This window comes from Aulostomus chinensis, chromosome 12 (genome assembly GCF_037954235.1).
Source record: "Aulostomus chinensis isolate RoL2024-O1b breed Wild chromosome 12, RoL_Achi_v1.0, whole genome shotgun sequence".
Taxonomy (NCBI): Eukaryota; Metazoa; Chordata; class Actinopteri; order Syngnathiformes; family Aulostomidae; genus Aulostomus; species Aulostomus chinensis.
The window spans coordinates 4,822,224-4,845,520 of record NC_141331.1 but is presented as its reverse complement, the minus strand read 5'-3'; the positions used below and the strand labels follow the sequence as shown (position 1 = coordinate 4,845,520).

Sequence of the window (23,297 nt, the reverse complement as noted above, 5' to 3'; positions counted from 1 at the left end):
TACACCTCCTTCAAGTGATGACATCAACGCGTACGGCTGAGTCGAATGGAGCGCTAGCAGCTCCATATGGAGTCACCCGGTGGAGTTGAGTATGCAGGATTTAGCTGCCAGGCTGCGGTGAGAAGCTCTGACAGGTCATTGCTGACATTTTCTTATCGTGATTTTTGTGAGCTACTCAGCCTTGGAGATGGTAACAGTCGAGGGTTTGTATTTGGTAGCAACTCAACTTGACTTGCCGGTCTGCTTGGTGACCCTGAACAAAGCTATGTTTGTGTGTGTGTGTGTGCGTGCGTGCGTGTGTGTGTGTGTGTTTGCGTGCGTGCGTGCGTGTGTGTGTTTGTGTGTGTTGAGGAAATGTTGCAGAGCGCACCGAGGGAAATCAGAAAGCCACCGCCTGCCACAAATCCTTAGAGTGAGACTTTATAATTACACTTTTACACAGCAACACACACATACCAACACACACACACACACACATACACACACACACACACACACTTGTAATTACAATCCCATTAAGTCTTTTGGGGCCTTTTTTGGGGCATTTTTCCATCATTTAACTGGTATTAAGGCCATTAAAAGGACATCAGTTCACTGGCTCTGACTTGGTTTTGTACACCCATTGGGTCAGGGGTTCATCTCCCACTTGGCCCAGTGGCCTGCTCCTTTTCCTGTAAGTCACCAAGCTCCTTCATCCATACTTTTTCCCCCTGAAGGGTGCTGCAGTTTAATGGATTGGGACCAGGAGAAGAAAATATTAATTTACATTGACACAGACACACAAATAAAACAAAGCTCTTGTCTATAAATGCGTACCCAAGCAAGTAATTGCAAGGCCTTTGGCTCTGCTGAACGAGGTTCCTGTGATGAACACGCCGGGTTCCTTGAGGCGGGGGGGGGGGGGGGGGGGGGGGCTTTGAGGTCCTGAAGATTATTTTTCCAGCCGTATATTACCGTCATGGCGGTGGAGAGTGAGAAGCAGCTGAGATGAAATAGACGTGAGACGATGGGTAGAAGAACAGCAGCCCAGCTGTGTTTGCCTGTGGTGAACCAGCAGCGATGACAGACAGACAGAAAGACAGACAGACACGACACTCAGATAGAGGACGTCTTACTATCGCAAGACAAAAAAGAACGCCGCTGGCAATGTGAGCATCCATTCAGTTTCTCTTTTATCTGCATTTTGAGAGTAAATCATAGTGTGTGTGTGTGGGGGGGGGGGGTTCATGGAGGGGTGCTCAGAGGCAGCGGGAAGACAGTGTGTGTTCTGTGGGGTGTGTTTATGAGACAGTTGAGTCTGAGTGACAATGCGTGTTTTTCTTTGCTCTCATGCGTAGAAATAAAGATTATGTTTTCCCCTGTGTGTGTGTGTGTGTGTGTGTGTGTGTGTGTGTGTGTGTGTGTGTGTGTGTGTGGGTAGTTAAGTCATGAGGATGTGAGAAGAGGATGTTCTCCCACGTAGTTACACCCATGATTTATTACACTGCATGGTTGCTGTGTGTGTGTGTGTGTGTGTGTGTGTGTGTGTGTGTGTGTTGTGTGTGTGTGTGGTTGTTTAAGTAAAGCTGTGTGCTCCTTCTACTCTCTGTGAACAGAAACAGCAGGACATTAACGTGCACACACACACCAAGGAGAGAGATTAGCGGCGTGTTATCTGGTTAACGATGATAACGTGTCGGTCAGTTGCCTTTTTTCTTATGTCTTCATTTCCTCCATCAAGAGGTCTGATTGAAGATTTGAGCTTCACCAAACCTATTTTTTTTGGGGGGGGGGGGGGGGGTAGGATGGGCCAAGGAAGAACCTGATCGTTCTGGGCCATAATGGTCATAGTGCCTCCTAGTGGAAAGAGGAAATAACATGTTCCTCCATGTGGTTTGACTCGCTCCATCTCAAAGCTGGTCAGAAACACTTAAAGAACTTGGTTTGGTGAACGATGGTGATGTTTCTGTAAAGACTGTGAGTTTTTAGGGAGTGGTGTTACCATGGCGAGGCGGCCATCTTTTATATTTGACCACGGAGCAGGGAACCTTCGTAACTCGATTGGCCCCAGACGTAGACTCGTCAGATCTTTTCCAATCTACAAGCTGAATATAAGTCACGGTGGCACTCGGTGGTTACAGGAAGCGAGTCTGATACTACAAACATGTGATTAACGCTTCCGCCATGTCGCCTTCACCTGACGAACAGCAACATCACACTCTGAGTCAGTGAGTGAGTGTGTGTTCTCCACCCAGTGGATGCAGGGTGAGATATTCGCATCATCGTCCGGCAACTGCTTCATGCAAAAGATGCCGCCTCCCTCGAGCGTCCGGTGCGTCGCGGCTACCGCTGGCCTGCTCCTGACCGCTCCTTTTAGGAGGCCCGGCTACGGAGGACCTCTGGTTGGAGAGGAGTCCTGATATTACGAAACCCTGTTACTCAACTGTACCCGCAGAGGAACTGACACACACTCCGACGTGATTGCGCAACACACATAAAAATAAATAAATTGCATTAACTTTTGTTGCACGAATGAGCCATGCTTGGAAGTGAATTTTGAGGAAAATGTTTTGCATGAAGTTTGTTGTGCGACGAAGCAAATCGAATCATTTTCAGCTCGTATACCAGGCTCTGTTCTTTGTTCCAGGCTCTCGTGTTGCCAAATTATGTGTCCCGGGTAACAAGTGAGAGGCAGATACAGCCATCAGTGCTGTGTTATTGAATTTCCTCCCTTCCTCTCTCTAGGTTTTCCATGCCAACACCGACGCCACAGAGGTGGTTCTCAATCGCATCCCTCAGCCAGTTCTGGCCCGCTTCGTACGAATCAGACCTCAGACGTGGAAGAATGGCATCGCGCTGCGGTTTGAGCTTTACGGCTGTCAGATTACAGGTGAGAAAGAGTCTTTTTTTTCTCTCTCTCTCTCTCTCTCTTGAGCTTCTCAGCCCTGTCTCCTGTACTGCAGTAAAACATGGATGTGGTCTTGTCGAGTTTTATTGGAGTGATATGCTTGCTTTTACACCGGGTCGGAGGGTGGGTCAGAGCAAAAATAACTCCTAATTTCCTGGTGAAAAAAGTAATAAAAAAAAACAAAAAAAACAGGCCCATGTGAAAGCACCTTTTCTTTTCTTTCTCTGCATTTATACAGTCTAAATAATTCATGACTTTATCCATCTATCAATCCATCCAGAGCTTCTATTCATGCTTTCCCTCTGCTCTCTGTCTTCTATCTCCCTCCTTTACATGCAACACACCCACTCTCATGTGCTCTCAAACTCTTGCCCTCCCTCTTTCATATCCATTTCCTCCCTCTCTGTCTCCCACTCTCTCTCTCTCTCTCACACACACACACACGCACGCACACAAAAACAAAAAAGAAACACAGTCAGTCCTAATAGAATAATACTAGAGTGTGATGTGTGGGTGATTACATCAGAGAGTAACAGGCTCTCAGCTTTCATCTGCAGCCTCGGCAAACAAACGCGATTTCAACCAGCATAATCAGCTCAATACTATAAATAGATAAAACTTAATTAGACTGTCTGTGTTTGTGTGTGTCTCTGTGCGTTATAGAAATGGTAAAAGAGAGAGTTTCAATCAATCGGAGTGTGTGTGTGTGTGTGTGTGTGTGTGTGTGTGTGTGTGTGTGTGTGTGTGTGTGCGTGTCCCTTCTTCACTGTATCATTATTAGGTTAGGGCCTCTCTCTGCTGCCATTGTCGTGGCCATCGAGAGGAACAGATATGCTCTTATCTAGGAGGACTATTTCAACACCCACACAAATCACAATCACACCAAAACAAGATGATGTGTGTGTGTGTGTGTGTGTGTGTGTGTGTGTGTGTGTGTGTGTGTGTGGGTGCGGGTGCGTGTCTAAGCAGGCAACATCAGGCAGCGTCGCTGTGATCCAATAGTCCAGTTCCACCCTATTTCAACACCTGAAATTACCTTGAAATTTATCACCCAACTTTTCTCGCTGCTCTCAACAGTGAGATCCCAGTCAACACATCTTTTTACTGTGCATTTCCCATCTCTGCTACTTTGTAATGTGGGCGATCCGTCAAGGGCATCCTGGGTAAACGTGTATGCGGCGATCCGTGCGGGCAGGTCATAGTTAAGAAGGATGACGAGCGGGTCACTTTAGAGATAAGCAGAGGGAAATATCCGTAGAAGTTGCAGGTAAAACCTTTTTCTGTCTTTCCCTGACGTATTGACAAACACACACACACCAACACACTGGCCATAGGAATGCGATAATGCCCTACAGAGCCCTATAAAGCCAGACATAAAGCAGTCAGTCAGTGACATGCCATTAACTTAAATCACACTTTTATGTCTTGCGCTCGACTTCCCTCTCGCTCTGCACCCATCCCTCCGCGCTGGCTTTTCTTCCTGCTCATTCTGCTTCTGCTCTGTCCCTCCATCGCCTTTGCTGACAGCTTTTATCCACGCTGCTTTTCTCTCTCCCTCTCTCTCTCTCTCACCCCCCCACCCACTCTCATTCTCTCCCCTTATCCATCCCCCTTAAATCTTTCCCGTCGCTGCTTCATCTAAGTGTTCATTCTCCCGTTCCTCCGCTCTCTCTATCCTTAATCTCATTTTATTTCAGCCCAGCAGAATCTATCGATCATTTATTTTTGGAACTTTTATCATTTGCGTGCGAAAAACTTCTAATGCGTGTCCTAGTGTGTGTGTGTGTGTGTGTGCATGTGTAACTGCATGTGCAAGTGTGTGTAGGCTAGTTCGTGCCTCAATGGTGTACTTTACACTCTTTTATAAGACCAGTAAAGTGGGAGTGTGTGTGTGTGTGTGTGTGTGAGAGAGAGAGAGAGAGAGAGAGAGAGAGAGAGAGAGAGAGAGAGAGAGAGAGAGAGAGACCATGTGTGGGCAAAGCATAAGAGCATGTGTGAGTGGAGGTTCAACTTGTGTGAGACCTTCGCTATGAATCCCTCCGTGTGTTTCTGTCCTTACACGTCTTTTTTTAACTAAAAAGGACGCGTTCAGGTATTTTTAATGCATTTAAAAATATATCAAAATTGAATGCTCTACTAAATAAATACTAAAATAAAAATAATACTAAAATAAAATAATAAAATACTATGCTAAAGTCTGTGTATACTTGTACACTTACATGTTTAGAAGTATCGAGTGAATTGGTTCTTTACAAATACAGATTTTAGTCCGACTGTAGCACGTGTCAAAAGAGAGCTGTCGTCAAAAATAAAATGTGTTTAGTGACCAAAAGGTGCAGTGTTTAGGACACAATGCTGGTTCCTGTTCCTGGTTCAATCCTCAACTGACTTCCTGTCTCTCTCCACTTGCTTTACAAAATAAAAGCACAAAAAAAGGCAAAGTTTAACACTCAACATAACAAAATTCACATCTAACTCTTAAACTATCTGAGAAGTAAACTTTCAGTGTACTTCAGAGTGTACTATCACAAAACAAAAATCAAGTTAGAAGTATACAACTACGGCTGTAAAACAGTTTCCTTGCGTAAGCTCTGTAATTCACATACAGTAGATCCAGTACTAGATAAAAGGGCTGTCAGAGTTATACTTCTGTAAACTTACATTTAGCCTATTTTGCCCTAAAGAGTGGTACTGCGCTAGCAAGGACACGTGATGATAGTTTATGATGTATAAAGTGTTCCTGGGGACTATGCTTGAACTTGAGTCAAGTTTACTTAATAAATGAACTTGAAGTGCACTTCTCCTCTGTGAGGGTGTAAATATACAGCAAGTGTGTGTGTGTGTGTGTGTGTGTGTGTGTGGGTGGGTGCCTTAAGTGTTCCCATACTTGTGTGTGTGTGTGTGTGTGTGTGTTAGCTCGCTATTTCTGTTCGTGCCATCTCCAGAGAACACGTTCTCATCCACGCCAACTGCACTTGTGCATTAAAAAGTCGGATGGAGAAGCGAGAAACTGCGAGAACGGATGTAAGCATGGGAAAGAGAGAATAACAACACAAGTTTGCTCTGGCTAATCAGCTTCCTCCCGTGTTACTGTACACAGGGTGAGCGACTGCGTCTGTAGCTCTTTATTGTTGATTCATTATTCACTGTATTGACATGCGGTTGCAAGCAACACAGCATTAAACATTCATCTCCACCAAGACCTCCTGAATGTCACCATCAATCATTGTCACCCTTCATTGTCAGTCACCTCTTCCTCCCTCTCTCCTTCCTTCTCACTACCCTCCCTCCTCCTCCTGTTACCTTCCTCTCTTCTCATCTTCCCTTCAACTTTTTTGTCCGACCTTTTTATATTTTTATCTTCCCCTCGTCTTTCAGTTTCCTCCTGTCTCTTTCGCATCGTTCCTCCCTCGATTTTGCTTCCTGCTCTCACCGCAATGACGCCAGCTTCATTTAGGATAAAAATGGCCATTTTGTTGAGTTTTTTGTTGTTGTTGTTGTTGTTATTATTCACAACAACAATAACATTCTGATTCTTGTTAGACTAAAACACATTATTCAGTCTAATAAAGCGTATCCCTTTGATCTGCAGCATGCTTTCATTTAGTTCTTCCATTTGGGAGTTGCTTGGCTCAATTCCCCGTGAAGAATCCCCTTTGGCAGCATGGTTAAAGTTCTGTATAAACTTTGCTGCAGCATGAAAGAAAAATAATGAAACAGGGTTTTTTTTGTTGTTCTGGGTGGGGGGAAACCGTTAGGAAGGGTTGCAGAGTTTAAGAAAATCACACAATCCATCCATCCATTAACGGTACCTCTCAGCCTTTAAAGGGGGGGGGGTGACAGGTTGTTGATCAGTCAAAGGGCTGACATATGGATAGAGACAACCGATCAAAACACCTCAATCAGACGCTAAATTATTCTGAAAATAAAAGTCACTTTCATGCTGGAAAAGGCAGCGTCTACTTAACGCCCTGAGTGTCGTGATCCTGGCAGCTCAGAGAGAGGAACCTTCATAAACAGCCTCTGCTTAAAACTGTGTTTCTGCGCAACTTTAACTCGGTCTCGAAATAACAAAAAATAAATACATAACAAACTTATGACCCCTTAAAGGTCCAAACATTCCAGGCTGATTTGCCATACGGCTGTAGGATTAGAGAGCACCTTCAGCAGTCTTCGATTGGTTTCAGTGGGAGCGCCAAATATTTAGGATGTTCTGCAAGCACCGCTGGCGTGATAAGGCCTCAGTCTTTGCGCTGCCTTTTTTTCACGTCAAGCAGCTGAGAGGCGAAGGACGTCTAAAACGTAGCGCTCACCGCTGACGCTCTTTGACCGGCCGTCCAATCGCAGTTGAGGATGAGAGAGCACAAACCAGACAGTTGCGCCCGTCAAAACTCGTCCTCGTCAATAAAATCTCACCCGCATTCATCTCCACCCTCTGGGTTGAACCTCACACCGATGAGCTTATTGAGAATCATAAGAACTCGTTTGACGAAGGCTTGAAGGTAAGAGATGGTCGTTTACATCAAATCACGGCGCGCCATTGCTTCAGTTTTCTGATTGCACCCGCAGATCCGCCGTTGCCACAGCGCATGTCTCAGAATCCTTCCCCAGTCTCCCTACAAGCCTCCTTGCTCCACACGCAGCTGCCACAGCACTGATATCTCATGACAAAAGGTCTAATTTCACTTGTTGCTGCATTTAAAGCGGATGAAAGGAAGTCAAGTGAATCCTGCTCCAGATCCACCTGCTGATTTCTTAGTCCTCCAGTTAATCACGTATTCAGCTTTCTCTTCCATGTTGCATCTGATTTGCACCGCCGCCGCCGATAGCAAGGAAATATGCTGCTCCCGTGCACCTGCGCTGGGACTTTGTGTTACTTCAGGGGGGGGGGGAAAAATCTTCTTCTTATTCCTTTCTTTCTCTCTCTCGCTCTCTCTCTTTGTCACCCTCTCAGACGCTCCCTGCTCAGAGCTGCAAGGCATGTTGTCCGGGCTGCTACCTGACTCCCAGATCTCGGCGTCCTCCATGAGGGACATCCACGGATCCATGGGAGCAGCGAGGCTGGTGGCCAGTCGCTCAGGCTGGTTTCCCAACCCCACACAACCCATAGCTGGAGAGGAGTGGCTGCAGGTACATCCCTACACCCTGGTCTTGACTGAATCCATTTTTTTTAAACTCATGCCATGACAATGTAGTCAAGGAAGCTGAACTCACATCTGAAGACATGAACAACCTCACTGCTCCGGCATTAATCTCCATCGTTCCTGGGTGGAAAAAACCAAAACAAAAACCCGATACTGTCATATTTTCAGGAAGTACTTGTCAGTGCTAGGAGTGTCATGATCGAGCAAGAAAATGCACCAAACTTCAAAGACAAGAACAAAGCTCTAAAAAGAAATAATGCAACATCTGCCAGCTCAAAGATTCCTCCCCGACGACTGTGTTGTTGATCAAAGAATCTCATATAAATACTTAAGAACGTAGAACAGTTCTCTGCCGTTTCTAGTTCACCTCAGTAGTAATTACTGCCTACTTGAACTTCATATAGGTTCATAAGGTCAACAGCTGCAGTCAGAAGTACTACACTGTACAAGTACTTACAACGTCATTCCCTTTTTCCACACACAGACAGCAAGTTCACAAATGTCCAGGGTTCCCTCTGTAGGTTTTCCAGCTGTGATTTTAGGTTCTGTGTTTCCATCCATCCATTTTCTACCACTTATCCTGTTAAGGGTGGTGGGGGGGTGGGGGGGGGGGGTGGAGCCTATACCAGGTGAGAGGTGGGGTTCCCCCTGGACAGGTCACCAGTCCATGGCAGGGCCAACATATAGAGACAGACAACCATTGGCTCTCCTAACCACGCCTACAGTCAATGTAGAGTCTGGATTAACCTGGTCCCCTCTTGATGTCTTTGGACTGTGGAGGAAGCTGGAGTACCAGAGAGAACCCACACAGGAACAGGGAGAACATGGAGACTCCACACAGAAAGACCCCGTGCTGCAGCCAGGGTTCCAAGTCTGAACCTTCTTGCTGGGAGGCCACAGTGCTGACCACTGCTCCACCGTGCCGCCGGTTCTGTGTTTATTTGATGCAAATAATTTCGTCACAGTTGTTTCAGATACTGGTTTGGCCTCCAAAATCCCACATCAGTCAGGTTCTACTGGACCCCAGTGGGAACACAAACTAGCTTTTATCTCCTGGTTGTTTTTACCTAGAGTAGAAATGCAAGGAGAAACTTTGTCCCAGAGCCTCAGAACATTTATAAAAGTTGCCGTAATGGAAAAGCAGCGTGTGACTGATCACAGGCCGGACGGATTGAAAAGGAACCGCCGAGCGCGAGCTGACAAAAATAATTGTGTTTATGTTGCAGGTGGATCTCGGTGTGCCCAAGATGGTGCGTGGCATCATTACCCAGGGTGCCCGAGGACTGGAGGGCAGCACCAGTGCTGAGAACAGAGCGTTTGTTCGAAAGTACAAACTCGCACACAGCTTGACCGGCAAAGACTGGACCTACATCATAGACAGCAAGACCGGGTTTACTAAGGTAAAGAAGAACACCTAATCTCTGTCTCGTTTGGGGGTTTATTTATAGAACGTCTTTCAACTCCATCCCTTGTTGCTCTCCCTGTCTCCTACACACTGTTTGCCTTAGTCTCTCTCCCAGCCTTGTCATTTTCAGGAGGGGGAAAGAAAAAAAAAAAAAAGGAGAAGCTGTTTTATTACAGCCTGGGCTCAGATAATAATTCAATTTAATCACCTCACTCCTCATTCTCTCTGCTTGTGTCTTTGTCTCTCTCTCCAAGTCCTCTGTTCTCCCTCTCTGCTTCTCTTCGTCTCTCATCCTCCGCTTCACTCAGCCCCCTATTTGTCTCTCATGGGTGTTAATTAAAAATGTCTTTCCTGCATCACTTCTCAGCACTGCTGGCAGTCTAAAACACTGCGAGACAGGCCACTCCGCTCTGTTCTGCTCTTTGAGACTATGTGTCTTAAAAAGCTGTAATCGTACTACTGAGTGCCTCGGCTTTCTCTCTTGATGGTGAAAATCCTGCTCTCATCTGCCTGTCTTTTTAAATGAGTATCCTGGGGAATACATCCCAGGTTTTTAAAGTCCAGCAACGGAGAGGACAGATGATACGATTTCAATTTATGAAACCAATATTAGAGCTTTCCGCGTTTTGAAGGAAGCAGTGTGGTCTAGTCACTTCTCAGCTTTTTTTTTTCTTTCTTCTTAAATCTGTTTTTGCCAGAGGCTCCAGCAAACGGCTTCATATTAATATTTAAGAATAAAAAAGGAATCTGTTCTTTCTATGGTGGATGTCATGCTGTTCAGGGGGAATGACATCTTTCTGAATGGTTTCACTAAACTTATCCGCATTGCCTTTTCCAGTAAGAAATGATTTACAAACGCAGTCTCAGTTTTTGTCCCTCAACGCTGCGGCTCTCAACCTTTTTGAGTCGGGACGCCCCGCCCCGCCCCCTGCTCCCGCCCACCGCCGTCCCCTTCTTTTTCGCCAAGAGACGGAATAATAAATTCCATTTGGGTTTTACATTTATCTAACAACTGCAGTAAACATGTGTACTTGGGGCCTAAACTGTTTTCAGAGTTTTTTTCGTTTATACTTGTTCTCATAGTTTGAAAGTGCAGGCACATTTTGACTCGCACACACTCCCAAAAAAAAAAAAAAAAAAAAAAAAAATCAATGTCAAGGCACATTGTGCCACCATTGCAGGAGATAGACTGTAAATTTTTTTTTTTTTAAAGTTTCCTTTTTCCAATACTTGCTTTTTTTCAAATGCCCCCTAAGAAATTATTTTGTGACCCTCATGAGGGTCCCAACCTCCAGTTTGAGAACTGCCTCAAAGGATAAGTTGATCGGGAGCGAGGGTGTTGTCTCCACTCTTCTCCGGCTCAAGTAAACATGGACAACCAGCACATTCAAATACCTCATTCACACTGAAAGTAGCTAAATATTTGTCCATCCGTCCATTTTCTACCTCTTATCCTGTTAAGGGTGGCCGGGGGGGTGGGGGGGTGGAGCCTATCCCTGCAGCCCTCAGGTGAGAGGCAGGGTTCACCCTGGACGGGTCACCAGTCCATGGCAGGGCCAACACTTGGAGACAGACAGCCACTCACACTCACACTCACACCTTCTTGTTGTGAGGCGGCAGTGCGAACCACGGCAGCGCCGCGCCGCCACCCTATGCTTCAGTTGGATAACATGTGATCTCATCTCTGTGTTTGGTATTCAAGACAATCCTCACACCTTGTTTTGAAGGGTTTTTTTTTAATCTCCCCTTCATCTCTCTACCAGGTTTTTGAGGGGAACAGCCACTACGACACTCCGGAGGTGCGCCGGTTTGATGAGATAATCACCCAGTACATCAGAGTGTTTCCGGAGAGGTGGTCGCCCGCTGGGATCGGTATGAGGATGGAGGTGCTCGGCTGTGACCTGCCTGGTAAGAGCATGCGTGTGCGTGTGATCCAGAACAGAAGGTTAACACACACTCGGCAGGAAGCTTGGCACGCGCGTACAATAATGAATGCAAGTATCCACCGTGTCATTACCTTCGCCAACTGCGATCAGTAGTTCCCTGACACTTTCACATATGTACATCAGAAGACGATTGAACACAAACAAGTCATTAGTGCCCTGAACGTTTAGTTCAAATCCCATCATTCATCCCCTTAACATGATGTGCATGTTCACGTGTAGATGTTTGTTTGTGAGGATTAAGTACTTGTGTGTGTGTGTGTGTGCGTGTGTGTTGCGTCTTTATCTAAATGCATATTTTATATAATCGAGGGTGTGCATCCTGGCTTACCCACATTCTGCTGGTGAAATGGCGGTTGAGGTTAATCGTCTTCCTCTATAGGAGGGTGCAACACGTCTGGACAGGGATTAACATGTCTAGGTCATGGGGCTTCCACCATACCGGCCATCTGTGTAGGAGCACTATTGTGTCCACAGCCCTGGCGTGTTAATAACACGTAGCTGGGTGTGTAGCTGAGGCTAACGATGGGCTGAGTTTTGCCGCCGCCGCCGCCGCCGAATCAATCCGTGATCTATTGTTTTTATGCCGCTGCAGCAGCGACAGCCGTGGCAGGTGCATTATATTTTTGGGTTCATATGCACATAAATAAGCGCGGCTGGCGAAGCCAATACTTCAGGAGCGCCTTGAGGGAATTTCCTCGAATTTACATCCACTTGGGGCTGAAGGATGAGCTGATTTGTTGGTCAAAGCTCAAGGTGACTGCCGCCTCATAAAACGCGTTATAGGCCATAACTCAGGAATTCATGTGCACATTATGAGGAGGGGAAAGAAAGATTTCGAACAATAGAATAAAATGATGAGGAGGCGATATCCCATTGGCCAAGGTCATTGTGACATCAGCACGTTCTGTAAAAAGGCTCCTCTACTTCTGGAGTCTGGGACAGACAGCTTCGGCGGTAGAAACACTGTTCTTTATACCACAGCTTTTAACTTTAAATTTCGACTGCTAGTTTAAAAAAAGAAAACAGAAAGTATCTGGTTAATCAAACTGTGGATACTGCAGTTCACTTTAACCAGCGACGTTCCTCACGTGTGTTAGATTTGTGTTCATCTTCTCAAGATTGTTCAGAAAGAGCGATGTTATATCGTAAGGGGGGGGGGGGGGATGGTGAATGCAGGCCTTTAGTCTATATTTTTCCTAACTGAGCTGAATGAGAACCATTTATTAGAATATATCACCGCTCTACGCTGCCCGTTAACTGCGCCCGGCAAAGCTGTACAATGAGTGCAGTAATAGAGCAGGCCATTGTCCACGTCGCTCCACAGGTTTTACTTAGCTTTGTCACTGAGGCTGCTACATTTTTCTTCATAGCCAAATCTCCGTTATTAAGTAACGAGGCTGTAAATGTAAGTTATAGTAACAGTCACTGTGAGGCACCTGTAACCTTTACGATGCTTCGGCAGGAACGCCTACACGGCCTGCTCATTTTCCTCATCTGTTCCATTTCTGGTTTGTCACTTAACATCTGTTATTCCTGGCAGGAGTAAATCTCTGTCTTGATTAGTCCATTTTCAGAAGAGCTCCTTCATAAATTTTCCTCCAACCCGCCAAAAAAAAAAAAAAAACAAAACCCAAAATCCTCCATCTAGAACACGATCCGCGTCGTCTCTGGGGGCTTAATGTTTTTCACTCTTATTGAAATGCATCAATGAATTTCATCAAAATACGCCGCCGTTTTTTTTGTTTTTATTTTTCCAGATGTATCGATTGTCACATTCAAAGGTCTCCAGGATCAAAAAGATCTCTGGGGGCCCGACAGTCTCCTATCCCAACACTTTACAAGGACTCAGGAAATCTGATGGAACACGGAAAAATGCCCGTATCCTGCCAACGGTTGGGGGGCGTCCTCAGGATCCAGGATCTCCAGTTTGATCCAGAAAAGTTCATGACTTGTTCCTCGTCATGTTACCTGCCTTTCCAACAAATTTAATTAAAATCTGTTTGAGCAGACAGCAGTGATCAGATGACCTCCATGGCCGAGGTAATAAAACCTAAATACCAAGACATTCTGACTGGGGGTGACGACCAGAGGCTGGTGCAGCCGATCCTTTTTGCCGCACACTCCAATCTTTCACGTTCTGCCTTATATTAGAAGTGTGGTCTTGATATGCATGAGAATGTGAGCGCGCGGTAATCACTACGCGCAGATGCGAAGGGAGTTAAAAAGACCCCGGAAACACATAAGGGCACAATGATGAAATGTCTGGTTAGAAGTGTTCCTGCAGCCGCCGCCTCCTCTCTCCCCTTCATGTGCCGTAAGCTCTTAGTGCCTCAGTCAGATGGTGACATATGACAGGTGGAGGCAAGAACTGGGAAATGACAAGTACCTGCTCCCATGTGGGCTGCCGGCCTGCCATTGGAATCCCTGAACTTGTGAGAGAGAGAGAGAGAGAAAGGAGGAGACCCCTGAGGGAAAAATATATCCTAGATGTGTCAGGACGAGCCTGGAGGCTGGCGGTGATGGGAGGAGAGGCGACATCCTCCACTGTTAACACACGGTTTAAGAGGTTAGCGAGGCCGGAGTGAGCAGAACATTCGGATCGGACACAGAAAAGGAATCCAAACAAAGGAGGAATTAAAGAAAAAGAAATCCCCCAACTGAGTTCGCACTAAAGTAGCAAGTAAGTAGCGTCACTGAAATATCACGGGGACGAGGTTCGTTACTGTGATGGGTCAATTTACATCGGCCTCCGTCCTCGTCACAGGATCCCTCGGATGTTACTGCTCCTAGAAAGTAGAGATGGGAATCGATCACCGGTTCTTATTGAGAACCAGATCCCAGTGTTTCAGTTCCCTGGAATCATTTGCCAATTTTGCAAACGATTTTCTTATCGATTCCCAGTGGGCGCGAATGACATCGCGTGCAGCCAGCAGGAAACTTGGTGCCCAAGCGGCACAAACGCTCAAAAGTTTGGTTACATTTTATGAGAAAGGGTGACAACAGGGCAACTTGCAATGCTCGCAAAGTGGATATTTCATCAAAGGGAGGGAATACTACCACTATGCAGAAACTTCTGCACACACAGTGTGCGATAACTCTGAATGAATGTCGCAACGTTAGCACGTCCTCTGCTGTTCATACTGCAGGTAGCTAACCAACTGATACTGCCTCTCATGTTGGCGCCACCTCACTGTTGGGTTTGTGAGGTCATGTTACTTCTAAACCAGACAAAGTTTGTGCTCTCTTTTATTTTTTCCCCAAATCAGAATCGAAAATAGAATCAATGAAGAAACGAATCGTTACGCAGAATCGAAAATGGAATCGGGATCGTAAAAACCTTATCAATTCCCATCCCCGATAGAAAGACACGAAAGGTGGCATGTTTGGATGTTTTCAATAGATAGGATAGGATAGGCTAAGCTAAGCTAAATCCTTATTGTCCTCCTTTAGAGAAATTTTCGAGCTAAACCATCAAGTTAAAGCTCCAAAGCCAGATTAAAAGAGCTGGGAAAATGAACGGCAAAAACATCATCCCTGCAAGTTCAACACTGAAAGTAAGAAATGAGGCACATGCGCGCGTCTGTGTGTGTGTGTGACAGAGAAGGGCACATGTGCAGTGCTTGATATTCAATCATAAACTCGAGAACCTTTGCAATATCATGACGTAGGGCATCTGAGCTATATTTTGATGGTTACTTAACCCCGTTGTGATAACAGAATGAATAATGCTCTGTAAATTAACAGCATAATAGCTTCATAAGTCCGAATCATGCCATTCTGATGCGGCGCTGGCACAGTCTTCAAACACAATGAGGGATTATAAAAAGATAATAGTCTATAAACGTGAGGCTGAGAGAGACGTTTTTGCGACGGCTGTGTTTTACACGCACCATATAATTACATCATGCAGATCATTTTTGCACCTACAGTCCAGAATGACCTCTTGGCTATTGCAGTCGTAGTCTGCTGGTCTGTCTGGTCTGCATGCCAGATGTGTGCCTTCTGGATGTAATCTGTGCATTAGACACAATAACAGTTGGTTCCTACCTTACGTCGACGCTGCAGCAGCCCCCGCTACCACCCTAAATACCACACACTGAGATAATTCTACATCCTTGTGGCTTAGAGCAAGTAGATTTCAGTTAATTTCACTCTGTCTAGTTTTTCAATTCTCCACGCTATGTGACGTTAGGATAATGACACTGGGGAAGGGGGAGAAGAAAGAAAAAAAAAAAAAAACGACTCGCACAAGCCATGCAGTAACAATCATTTTACTGGTGCTATACATGAAAACAATAAAAGAGAAAAACACAGTCGACTGAAGACAGGAGACACTTTGTCTTCCTCCTTGGTGCATGTGTGTGTCTCTGTAGTTGTAGTGGGAGATAAAATATTCAACACAGTGCATCTGCTTCAGTCCACTGAACACAGCTGTTTACACATGGCCACAAGCGCAGAAAATCACACACACACACACACACATTTAGTCAGTCACTTCGGGGGTTTTTACAGTCCTTGTCTAACCCAAACCACTCACCCAAAAAGTCAGTATTTCACCAATTGGGACGTAGCTCTTGACCTCATATCGTCCCCCAATAAACTTGTCTAGTTAGAGAGAAATACCACCACCTAAGAAAAAGGCAGAACAAAACCTTTTAATTCTCCTTTCAGATTAAATCCCAGCAAGGTTGTTGTGCTTCTAAATCCGCCCGTTCCTCAAGCCTTCGGAAATCCATGCCTAGTTGTATCCAGCAGGCAGGATATCCAAGAGGTTACCCCACATTACCGTGTAAGGAAACGCTGCTTTACTAGAAATTAGAACAGTAGACATTTTCCCAGAGAACGCAGTCTAGGCTAAACCCTCAGGCTCCTCGGGATGAGGAAATAAGTGAATGAAATGAAAAGAGCGGATTAATGAAGTGATGAATAAATAAAAACACTTCACCGGTGTAGGGCATTCGCACATTCACCAGCGCACTCACAAACACACGCGCTAGCACTCAGTCGGTGCAGCAATCAGAGCGGCCCTTCTATTATTCACTAGTTTGTTTCAGATCTATCTTCTCCGTCTCTCACGTGTCAGCCATAGTCATGCTTAGGTCGTTGAGCAAGAAAGCTTTTATCCAAGGTCTCTTACTTCCTGGTGTTTTACACAGCATGAAACGATTCCAATGTGGCACAGGAAGACTCATGACCCGTCTGAATCAGCTCACCCACAATAGGATCTTAATCTGTACTCATCATCAGAAATCGGTGGGGGATGTTTTGCCGTAATTGTTGTAAAGTACAAGATTGAAATAGATGGAAGATAGCGTCCGAGTCAATTTGATGACAAGAAGTAACGTTACGGCACCAAAGTGGGGGGCTTCGTTTGCTGGGTTTGGCTCCTGGCACCCCGAGGGCTGACTCAGCTCTTGGGAACACTGGGTCCGTTAGCTGCACGGCTAACGTTTACTGAATACAACAAGCCAAGCTATGACACCATCGAACAACCCTGTAAAACATCTTGGTACTGGACTGCCTGTAGTCCCAACTGTCAGGCTAGGAGGCTGCATTCTGTCCCAGTCTAGCTGTGCACAAGTGGTAGTTATTTGTGGACACTTTAACAAGTAGGAATCCCTCAGGAAAGTCTAAATCCCAGTGAGCCGAGGCTGAACAGCTGGAGGACATTAAAATGTTTTCTCCATAAAATGATACATATTTTTACTCAAATCAGTGAATTGAGAAATAAAGTTATATATTTCTGCATTTATTCTGCATACCACTTGTGTGTTAGGTACGTAATGAAAGCACCATACGGAGTCACAGATACAGAAACGTGACTGCTACGTTTTTTCATTCTTTTGGATGCCCTCATCCAAAAGAAGGGGTCAGTCATTATGTGATGAAGCCTGACCATCAGCCTTGCTCAAATTCTGTTCCCTGGTCCATGGATTCTGTACCCCCCCCCCCAAAAAAAGTTACATATATGTATGTGTAGAAGCAACATGTTGTTTTGCCCTTGCAAATCTTATATCTTCAAAAAAAAAACAGCTTTTACAAAACGAAAAGAAATTGCTTTTCCATCACTTCCCCTGTATTGTTTTCATATTTTACAATGAAGCACTTTGACCTAGCCTCAGGGTTGTAAAACAATTTCCCCCACATGGGAGAAACAATCTCAGCACCTAATTACAATGAAGAAATATGATATTGTGGATACCAGGTTCTTAGGGGGCACACAATAATGTAGTTTAGCATCTCATTATTGTGCCAAAGCCTTGTTGCAAAAAAACAAAAAAACAACAACAACCACAAAAAAAAACAACAGAGACAAAAGCCAGAATATTATTGCAGGACTCGCTCTTATCATTCACGCTAGCTATGGAGGCAACATGTAATTTAGGTCGTGTAACCCAGACAATTGGAAGTGAACCGAGAGCTGCTAAGCTGCCAGCTTCATTGGTGTTTTAAATGACTGAGCTATCAGAACATCTGCTATGTTCTCATCTCTTTCACTCAGCACGTCGTTGTTGGCAGGCAGACACATATGTATACACACACACACACACACACACACACACACCACCTGTTTGGCAAGACACGGGTTTGTTCTTAGTTGTGTAAATACACATTTGTTCTCATCCTGACGGAGAAGTGCGGTGTTCTGGGTGGGGCTGTAGATGAGAAATAGAAGACAAACGCTGGTTGAAGGGGAACGCAGTGACAGCGTCTTTGCCCTTCACCCGCTCTTCGTACCACGGGTCTGCGGTTGTCGCTGCAAACAAAACGTATCGGCAACAAAATTGTGCGTGTGGGCGATAAATTATGCTTCCAACTGAGCTTTTGAAAACAGTCAGCAGGTTCTGGTGGGGGAAGGGGGGGGGAAAGGGTCACCGAGCCAGCCCGAATGAAACAAGAGCCGCGTTCTCCAGTAGAACCCCCTGCAAGAACAGATCTTGTATCTCAGTGGGACTTGAAATACTGTAAGAGTGTGTTCCAGGAGGCTTCGTTGATGTAGAACATGGACATCTTAAAAGTTCCTTTCATAGATTTTTCATTCCCAAACCGACGAAAATAAGTCCTTCCAGAACAGGATCTAAACCATCTCCAGGAACTTCGTAGATTAATGAAATAAAGAACAAAATAAACGGCTTAACGTACTTCATTAGAACATGCTCGGGTACTTTGGATCCTTCTGGATCCCTCATCCAGAGGATTCCCAGAAGTCAGGCTGTTCACCTTTCAACCATTTCACATAGACCCAAACAATCGTTCTAACACGGCTGACGGCTAGACCCTGCCGGGGTCAGCAGGTTGATCCAGATCGCGCCTAATAGGTCATATTAATGTTAATATTTCATCCATTCATCGTCCATTATTTCTTTTAAACGTCCTGCTTCTTGGCAAATGAAACGATGAAATAAATTCCGGAGTGAAGAAACCTTGGACAAGAACAGGATGTTTATGGTGCGGGTTGTAAGGTGACGGTCAAAGCCGGTTGAGAACCTTCACTGTGTCTGTCAGCGATGATGAACACACACACACACACACACACACACACACACACACACACTCTCTCTCTCTCTCTCTCTCTCTCTCTGCCATATCTGAATGTTTGGCTGGAAACCTCGAACAGCGGAACATTTCTAGAATGTTCTAGTTCAAGAACAGTGAACAACACACACATTGAGAGCAGTGCTGCTTCTCGTGAGCGTGTACGTGCATGCGTGTGTGTGTGTGTGTGTGTGTGTGTGTGTGTGTGCGCGCGCGCGCGCGTGTGTGTGTGTGTGTGTGTGTGTGTGTGTGTGTGTGTGTGTACCCAGGTTCACTATGGTTGATAGCTTTCACATGTGAGCTGTGGCTCCATTCCAGATACTCTCATGTGTTTGGTGGAATGTGGCCTCGGCTCTAGCCGTCGCTCTCTCTCTCTCTCTCTCTCTCTCTCTCTCTCTCTCTCTCTGCCCCCCCCGCTCCACCAGTGTTCTTACTGTTCTTACTCTCACCGAAACAAAAGCTCTACTCTTACCATTAACGACAAGCATGAATAAAACCATGCTACTCCGATGCTACTGCGTTGTAAACAGCAAATATCGTATCAAAGCAAAAATTATAATAAAACATGTCATAATCGCTCTAATCGTGTTAATTATGATTGTGTAACCTCACAAGCTGTCCTCAGGAGATCCCGTTAATTGCACTCAACGCGACAGACCTGAGCTGGTGGTTTTATATAAACACGTGTGAAGGAATGGAAAATGTCAGAGTGGGAGGTCGGGTGAGCAAACGTTTGTGGCTTCTGCGGTGCTCGCTCCATCTCCGCCCCTTTAACTCGCTCTCCATCAAAGACGGTAATCACTCCCAACTCCTGCCAAGGCTCCTGTAACACCCCGCCACCACACACACACACACACACACACACACACACTCACACACACACTCACACACACACACACACACACACACACACACACACACAGAGCTCCACAACTTCTCCTCACTCATGATCTCATTAACCATAAGGACTCTTTGCCCTCTCTCCCTCACATGATCATTAAGTTTCTGCTGAAGCATCTTTCTTCTTATACGTTTGTTTTTTAAAATGTAGGGCGCGGCGCAGGTGAGGCGCAGGTGAGGCAGGGCGGCATGGGATGAACTCGGCAAAATTTAAAAAAAAAAAAAAGGTCTTCATAAACATGGAGACCGAGGAAGGAAGCGGCCGAGAACAACAGCGTAAGATCACGTGATCGAGCGGAGTGAGGACAGGTGAAGAGGGAGGGAGCTGATTGGTTGGGATTTAACGAGGCTGACGCAGGGCAGGTGAGAGGAAATAGTGGGCGGGGCTACAGCGCCCACGCCGTAAACCACATAGAAGGTTTATATTTTTGTTCCGGTCCAATAACAAAGCTGTGTTTAGTTTGTACGCGTGTCTTTTACTGGACTAAGTCGGCGGCCGTTCACACGATCGACGTAAAACTTGGCGTGCGCAGTGCCGATGTTTGTAGTTACACGTAGTTTCAAGTTAACGATCAAAAAGTGACGATTTATTTACAGTTTTAGCAGGAGCGTGGAGGCGATTCCCCCGCCACGTCCGATCCTAAATCCCTGCTTTGATGTTTCATGATGTCACACACCTGTGGCCCAGCCCCTCACGCAACAGGCACTCGTTCCCCCTTGAATCCGCGTTCGTTTCCACGTAAATGAAACATCGGAGTGGGCGGAACAAAGTCAGCTCGGGCGCGAGGCAGGTCCGGTGCTGACGGGTCAGAAAGTGCGAGCAGCGGGCTGGCGGCCCCCGTCGCCGAGGTCACCTGTGGATCGTTATTTCACCGACGCCGTCCCAAACAACAACCCAGACAGATGTGGCCAGTAACTGTCAGTTGACGGATAATTTGCACCGCCGAAAGCCGTGGAGGAGTTGTTTAAAGCGGCCCTTGTGAACGTATTACTGCCTGGGGATCTTAAAAGCTGTCCCTCTCCTCTCCGGAGCTGTAAATAGCATACTTAGCATAATGGTTTTTGGCACACTTGAACTAGTTCTTTTACAGCTGACTACGATCCACTGATGTAGCGAGCCGCCGCTCACTGCCAGCAGCTCCCTTTTTTTACATTTTTTTTTTTTTTTAAACGCGCTTAGTTGTTGTCGCACTCCGCTCAACACTCAAGGCAACAATTACAGCAGTCACATACATACCTTGTGGTGCTTTGACGCACAATGGGCGCTACAGTAGCTGACACAAAGAGAGCATTCTTTTCTAGTGTGTAGAGGATGCCTGTGCTCTTTTACTTACACACACACACACACACACACACACACACACACACACACTGCTCTTCTGATAGTAGCTTTTTAACTGCAGTCGTCTGCTTGGTTCCCACTTAGTTCAGAGACTCTGCTCACCTTATGTTCCACAACTCTGCGGTCCAGTGTCGCTCCTGACTGTAAACCCAGATAAGATGTGTTGTTTGCGGTACAATGTTCTAATCAGACGTTTGGTCTCACAAGAACCCCCCCCCCGCTGGAACTCATTTTCCTTCTCGCTCTTCCTCCTAAGAGGGGGTCGTAATTAGTCAAGCAATTTAAGCTACATATAATTTAACCTGCGTTTTTCTCCTGTTTTAAGTACAGTTGTTTGATTTGGCATTTAGACGCTGGCAATTCACATCCCCGAGACATCAGGCTTTCTGCAGTCGTGCCATGCATAAATTAACGGCGACGTGACTTCGTCCAGTTTCCTCTTTCGCCGGGAACCGGCAAATAACCACTTCGCCGTTGCGCCTCGGCCAGCGGGCGGCGATGTTCACTTTGACCTTGGACCAAGTGAAGGCGTGTGCCACATTTTGAAAACTTCCCACAAGGTTTTGCCCAGATGTTACGTCATATTACAGAGTTAAAGACCCGTAAACGGCCGCTGTGTCCAGCTTACAGGTACAGGTCATATTTTGCTGAACGAACTTGGCTTGCGTATCAAATTGACATTGTTCGTGAAAGAGCGCGCAGATTTAAAATAAGAATACCTTATTAATCCCACACAGGGGAAATTGCAGTAATTTCAGCAGCATTTACAGAGGGAAGAATTGAAAATGAGAAACAAACAGCAGCTAAAAATAAACAAACATTAATTATCGCACATCATTTTGCTGTTTCCTCCTCCAAAACTGCTGCCGTACTCGTGAGATGAGCTGCGGAATGGAGGGATGACTCTCCGTGGGGTTGAACGCCACGGGCGGCACCTCTCTCATTCTCACATAGTCACGGGATTACAGTCTGTGTGGATTATATCTGCTGCAGCTGACAGGGAGTGCAGGTCGCTGTTCACTTTCCCGGTGGCACGGAGACGCCTGTCAATCACAGGGTCATTAAGAAAAAGGAAGTTTCCCCCACACACTCAGCTGCACCGTGTCACCAACAATTTAAGTAGCCCTCTTTCTCTCCCTCTCTCTCTCTCTCACACACACTCACACACACACACACGTGCACGTGCACACACATTCACGTATTGTGTCAGTAGTCATTATTTAGGCTGACAGAGGTAGATTTATACCCAGAGCTCTTTCCATAATTGAACAGTTTTCATCTCTCTGTTTCTTCACTCGGCACAGTCAGCAGTTTTACAATGAGCCCTAGGGCTTGAGTGTGTGTGTGTGTGTGTGTGTGCGTGCGTGTGTGTGTGTGTGTGTGTGTGTGCCCATGCATATTTGCATCTGCATATATACTTAGCCAAACCAAACACTTCCTGTTTCTCAATTAGGACCATGAGACACACACACACACACACACACACACAGTCGTGGCAGATTACTGTCACTCATAAGCGTTTAAGATGAGCCATCCACAGAAAACAGATGTGAGGATAAAAGTTTGTGGTTCCTCTCTTTTGAATCCTCCTTTTTTGAGGAGACAGAGGTGGAGCCGCTGGGAGAAGGCGTGCGCCTGTCAGTTTGTGCGCGGTGAACAAAATCAGGATTTGGCTCACAAAATCGTCTGCGGGGATTTAGATTTGACACCAGGATGGAGCAAAGAGGTGAAAAGTGGAGCTTGTGGCTGTGTTTGTTTTGACGTGAAGCATCAACCCGCGTTTTTAAGAAAACCGCCCACTGCACGAGCCACGCCCGTTCCAGGTAAAGCCGTCTATCAAATATTATTCACCTCTTCCAAGGTAGGCAATACGAGGTTATCAGGGCCCGGCGTGGCTCAGAGGCAGAGCGGCCGTCTAGCAACCGAAGGGTCGCTGGTTCGATCCTCACTTCCCCCAGTGACCGTGTCCAAGTATCCTTGAGCCAAGATACTGAACCCCTACCTGCTTCTGATGGTCCTGTGATGGACTGGTGACCCGTCCAGGGTGAACCCCGCCTCTCGCCTAATGTCAGCTGGGATAGGCTCCACCCCCCCATGACCCTTAACGGATAAGAGGTGGAGAAGATGGATGATATTA

The 23,297-nt window shown here is 46.0% G+C and overlaps 1 protein-coding gene across 3 annotated transcripts in view; it reads left to right on the top strand.

The window, feature by feature from the left end:
• LOC147251806 (neuropilin-2-like) overlaps positions 1 to 23,297 on the top strand; it is a 111,790-nt gene that overhangs the window by 55,935 nt on the left and 32,558 nt on the right. For all 3 annotated transcript variants that reach the window (XM_086219739.1, XM_086219738.1, XM_086219740.1), the window contains 4 exons: positions 2,725 to 2,869; positions 7,842 to 8,017; positions 9,258 to 9,431; positions 11,200 to 11,344. In XM_086219739.1, the coding sequence (XP_086075865.1) occupies positions 2,725 to 2,869; positions 7,842 to 8,017; positions 9,258 to 9,431; positions 11,200 to 11,344 (640 nt within the window). The remainder of the gene's footprint in view (positions 1 to 2,724; positions 2,870 to 7,841; positions 8,018 to 9,257; positions 9,432 to 11,199; positions 11,345 to 23,297) is intronic.